The 5235-nt window shown below is 39.2% G+C and overlaps 1 protein-coding gene across 1 annotated transcript; it reads left to right on the top strand.

Annotated features, from left to right (window-relative positions):
- Positions 1-326: 326 nt before the first annotated feature.
- LOC104851169 (olfactory receptor 8J3) lies at positions 327-1274 on the top strand. Its single transcript, XM_010608348.1, has one exon. The coding sequence runs from the start codon at positions 327-329 to the stop codon at positions 1272-1274; it is 948 nt and encodes a 315-aa protein (XP_010606650.1).
- Positions 1275-5235: the final 3961 nt, after the last annotated feature.

Here is a 5235-nt window from a genome sequence, read left to right as displayed (position 1 = left end):
AAAGACTGTAAACTGTCAGGAGCAATTCTACATAATTTTTAAAACAATTTGACTAAAAAACTTGAAACTTTTTGAAATCATATAAATATTATATTCAGTTATACTTTCCTACTGGGTCTACACCAAGTTTTGGCGAGGCCTATACTAAATAAAATTAACCTCCTGCTCTCTAACTTAAATTTTCTAACTCTTTCTTTTCTTTCCTAGACATATAAATTTCCAATACGTGCATGGCCCCTGGAAACATGACCCAGGTCAGAGTTCATCCTCTTAAATTTTCTAACTCTTTCTTTTCTTTCCTAGACATATAAATTTCCAATACGTGCATGGCCCCTGGAAACATGACCCAGGTCACTGAGTTCATCCTCACAGGGGTCTCAGAACGCCCGGAGCTGCAGGTCCCTCTCTTCCTCGGCTTCCTGGGCATCTATGTGCTGACTGTGATGGGGAACCTGGGCATCATCACCCTCACCAGTGTGGACCCCCGACTGCAGACCCCCATGTACTTCTTCCTCCGACATCTGGCTGTCATCAACTTCAGCAACTCCACTGTCATTGCCCCGAAAATGCTGAGCAACTTCTTAGAACAGAAGAAAACCATCTCCTACTACGCCTGCGCCACCCAGCTGGGGGGCTTCCTGGTTTTCATTGTGGCTGAGATCTATATGTTGGCTGTGATGGCCTACGACCGCTACGTGGCCATCTGCAACCCCCTGCTCTACATGGTGGTGGTGTCTCGGCGGGTCTGCCTGCTGCTGGTGTCCCTCACCTACCTCTATGGCCTTTTCACGTCCATTGTATTTACACTTTGTGTGTTCTCCCTGTCTTTTTGCTCTTCCAATATCATCGATCATTTTTACTGTGATATTACACCTCTCATCGCATTGTCCTGCTCTGATACTTATGTTACAGAAATACTGGTCTTTCTCTCTGCAGGGACAAATTTGTTTTTTTCCATGACGATAGTTATAGTTTCCTATTTCAACATAGTCCTGTCTATTCTGAGGATGCGATCCTCAGAAGGGAGGAAGAAAGCCTTTTCTACCTGTGGGTCTCATGTGATGGCTGTCACAGTTTTCTACGGGACATTGCTGTTCATGTATTTACAGCCCGGGGCCAACCACTCCCTGGATACTGATAAAATGGCTTCTGTGTTTTACACCCTGGTGATCCCCATGCTGAACCCCATGATCTACAGCCTGCGCAACAAGGACGTGAAGGCTGCCTTAAAGAGCTTCGTGACAAAGCCATGCAAATCTTGCAAGCTGATGTAACTGTACATCTGTACAGATAAAGCAAGGCAATATCATCATAACAAAAGAACCAGATGAAGATCTTTAAATCATACCATCATTTTAACAATACGGGTTATGGTTTGGAGAAGAATACTTTTTAAAATAAGCTGAGAATCTTAATTGCAAATAGTAAAATAAAAACAAATAAAGATGCTATTCAGCACTGTGCCATGAAGTAGTCAACTAATCTTTCTGGAAGAAATATTTCCTTTCAGGTATAAGGAAAGACATAATATTTTAGAATTATTAAAGAAATTTGAATAGAGGAAACCCCTAATAGACAAGAGAGGTAACGTTGATCTTTCTTTGTGTATAACTTTCTTTTTTTTTTTTTTCCTTAGTATAGCTTGGTATAATGGATCACTGCAATTTGAAAAACTGTAGTTTCACATGACTAAATTCCATTGTTTCAAAGAAATTTCCAAACAAACTGCAATTTATATTTAAAATTCCCTCAATTTAAAAAAAATACTGACTGTACAAATGGATACCACCAATGACTATATTCTTTAATTACAGGCATATTATGATATAAGTTATTTTATTCCAATTAAAATTATTTTGTACTTTTTAATTCAACACAGAGAACTATTTTAGAAATAGTTTTATTCTTTAAAATTTTACCTTTCCTTACTCAAAAGATCTTAATTTGGCCTGGCGTCGTGGTGCATGCCTGTAATCCCAGCACTTGGGAAGCTGAGGCAGGAGGATCACTGTGAGTTCAAGAGCAGCCTGTACTACATAGTGAGTTCCAGGTCAGCCTCAAATACAAAGTGAGACCCTGTCTCAAAAAAAAACAACAAAAAAAAAAACAATTCTTCAGTGAGTGAAATCAATTTACTCTTTTATGATATTAGATATTTACGGGACCATGTTCAAAAGTTCTTATATCATTACAGGAAATATTTAACTGTCTTTATAAATATGGGTTTAAGGGGTTTTGATCTATCTTGATCAGTGAGTTTATTTATTAATCATTGATGCTCATTGATCATCCAGGTAAAGTTCCTGGAAGATAATCTTCCCCTGTTTCTGACAGATGCCTGCCTCAACTTATCATTTATACAGTCTTCACTGCAGTGTGGAAACCTGTTATATATTTTATCTCCTGCTCTTTCAATCCTATAGAAGATGTACTTATGATTCTTGGGTAACCTCAATTAAATGCTGGTTTTCCTAAGTTATTGGAAAGACAGAGCCTAATGGTGGTAGAGGAAGAAAGAGAAAAGAGACAGAAAGAGAGAGGATAAGAGAAGAGACCATCAGAGAGTACACTTTGGTCTTTGGTGTCTTTCTTTTTAAGGGCACTGAATTCACATGTGGGCTTCATCTTCATGCCCTCATTGAACCATAATTGGCTTTCAAAGGTGTGGTCTCCAAGTTATCATGGGTGAAGTCTTAGATATACAGACTTAGAGCAGACATAATTGAGTCCATGAAAGGGGCACTCTTCCCCACAAAGAACAGAAAATATGTTCTTTCTTTGTTAGACACATAGATTGCTTAATAAAATAGTTTGTAACGCTAACGGTAGGTAACTAAGGAAATTAAGTAATACGAGAAAGCAACTGTCTCCTAGAGAAAATGAACATTTTATGAACACCACAAAGAGCAAAAAATACAGACAAAATTATGTCTTAAAGTACTCTGGAATAGCATCTCGGGGGCCACATATTAAGTTCTTTAAAAATACACTGTAAGGATTTTTACATGGTGAAACTTTTCTCTCTCAAAGAAATACAGACGATGACACTAAGCAATAACAATATTAACAATTAAAAAGAGAATGAATAAATAGCATTCCAAATGTGAGCGCAGGTCAGTTATGCCACGCTAAAGCCGGACTGGAGATGTGTGATTCCTGAGAACCAGAGTTCAGTGTTATTTAATCTTTCGTCTTCCCGGACTCCTGTGCAGCTTTAGGCTTTATGAGGATCTTGCTTGTGTCACTGTCCTAAGTAGGATATGTGGGACAAAGTCACTGACAGAACTCTACAGTTTGCTCTGCCCCACTCCACTTGCAGAAAAAAATAAGATTAACTTCAACCCAAGAAGTTCAAAGAATAAATTTTAAAATCTGTGGTCAAATAAGCATTTCAAAAGTGAACTCAAATAGCGCACAGTAGACCTTAGAATAAAATATTTTAGGTGGCACTCTCTGAAAATAAAACTGGTGCATCAAATGTATAACTTACCACTTTGATGAAAAAAGAAAGACTTGAAAATGCCTATGTAAAACCTATAATACCAGCTCCAAAGTTGGGTATTGATTAGTCTGAAATCTCTGTGAAGATGGCCATCGATTATCCAAAGGCAAGTCATGTCATCCAGCAAGAGAACTGAGCACATCAAACCAAGCCATCTATGTTTGATATAAGAACATTTTAATGAACAATGGACATAAATATTGAAATGTATTTCAGAAAAAATAATATTTGATTTACCATGACCACATATTTGAAATGAGTTCCACTATAAAGTAAGTGAAAAAGTCATCACTAAAATCTTCTGTCAAGAATTGGTCATGATTTTTTAAAAAATGAAAAAGCAGACGACTGTCACTTGTGTGAGACGACACGTATATTAATCATACTTAAAATGTGTCTGTGACACTAGGAAGAAAGCTGAGAACACAGCTTAGGAATTACAGAGTGGAGAGACCTCGAGAGTGTGTGGTTGAAATCCTGGAAGAGGATCGTGCTCAGGAACTGGTCCCCAGGGGCGTCTTCCCCCGGGGATGCCGCAGAATACGTGTGGATCCCGAGACACTTGCGCTTCTGCGTTCGGGTCTCCAGGTTTATAGAGCCCTCGGTGCTGTTGGGTGCAGCTGTGCAGAGGCTGCCACTGAGAACCAAGCGGGGTCCCCACTGGAGGTTTGTACATGATATTTTATCCTGTTCGTTATCAGAGCCCTTAAACACTGTGAACCACGTCTTAAAATGCACTGTGCTTTGGGGAGAAGCCACGTTCCTAAAATTTAACACTCCACAATTAATGAATCATTTCTAAAGTTATTTTCTACCTCAGAGTTCCACATAACCCTGTTGCCTTCCCTCCTGCACTGTTCTTGCTGTAATTCATTAAACGGCTTTTTCCCCTTCTATTTTTTGGGGTTTTACATAAATGTCACCTTCTCAGAAAAGATTTCCAAGCATCCCAGGCGTTATTCTCTCAGGCTGTTTCCGTGTATCCTCCCGTTTAATGCCCTCATTACACTGAGTAGTATCCAGAATATTTTGCATAAATGAGTTGTAACAGACTTTTCTCTGCTCCTGTAATTGGAATGACAGGTCCACGAGCTATGTATGGGACAAGATGTGTCTGTGAAGCTCGGACACCATCAGGGACAGAGTACAAATCCAGTAAGTATCTGAAAATAAAGAAATATATAAACAAATACAACGGGAAAGATAGATATTTGTTGTCAGAAATAAATGCAGGGTATCAAATAAATAGTCAATGCCATGAAAGGTCGTCTTGGTTCTATGTCTCAGATGACTTTGTCATTGCCGTGTAACTCTCTTCCCTCTGGGCACTGCAGAATGGTTTTCCAAGTTTTGTTCTTTCCTATTCTTCTAAGAAGGTATGTCAACAATTCTGGTACTTAACTGCTCAGACATGTATCATAAGGTCATCTTCACGCTTGGAGCCCAACTCCACCACGTCAGACCAGAGCCTAAGAGCTGAGCTACTTGGGCCAGCAGTGAGGTCATCCATTGTGATGGCAGAGTCACTGGGCTGGGGTTGTCATTGTGGGGAAGAGGTCATCTTTACAGTCAGCGACTCGACTCTGGGACAGTACTAAGAATATTAAAATGGCAGGCAAGGAGATGGCAACTATCTGTCCTGAAACTATTCAAAGGAAGGGTATTGATTAGTATTGTAATAAGGGAAAATATTAAACTGAAAAATCTGATTAAAAATCAACTAATTTAAGCCA

This window comes from Fukomys damarensis, unplaced genomic scaffold (genome assembly GCF_012274545.1).
Source record: "Fukomys damarensis isolate Sample0158 unplaced genomic scaffold, DMR_v1.0_HiC HiC_scaffold_27, whole genome shotgun sequence".
Classification (NCBI taxonomy): Eukaryota; Metazoa; Chordata; class Mammalia; order Rodentia; family Bathyergidae; genus Fukomys; species Fukomys damarensis.
The sequence above is the reverse complement of the archived record's forward strand: the minus strand, read 5'-3'. Positions and strand labels throughout refer to the sequence as shown.

Coding starts and splice junctions, on each gene's coding strand:
- LOC104851169 (XM_010608348.1), top strand. CDS start 327: ATGGCCCCTGGAAACATGACCCAGGTCACTGAGTTCATCCTCACAGGG.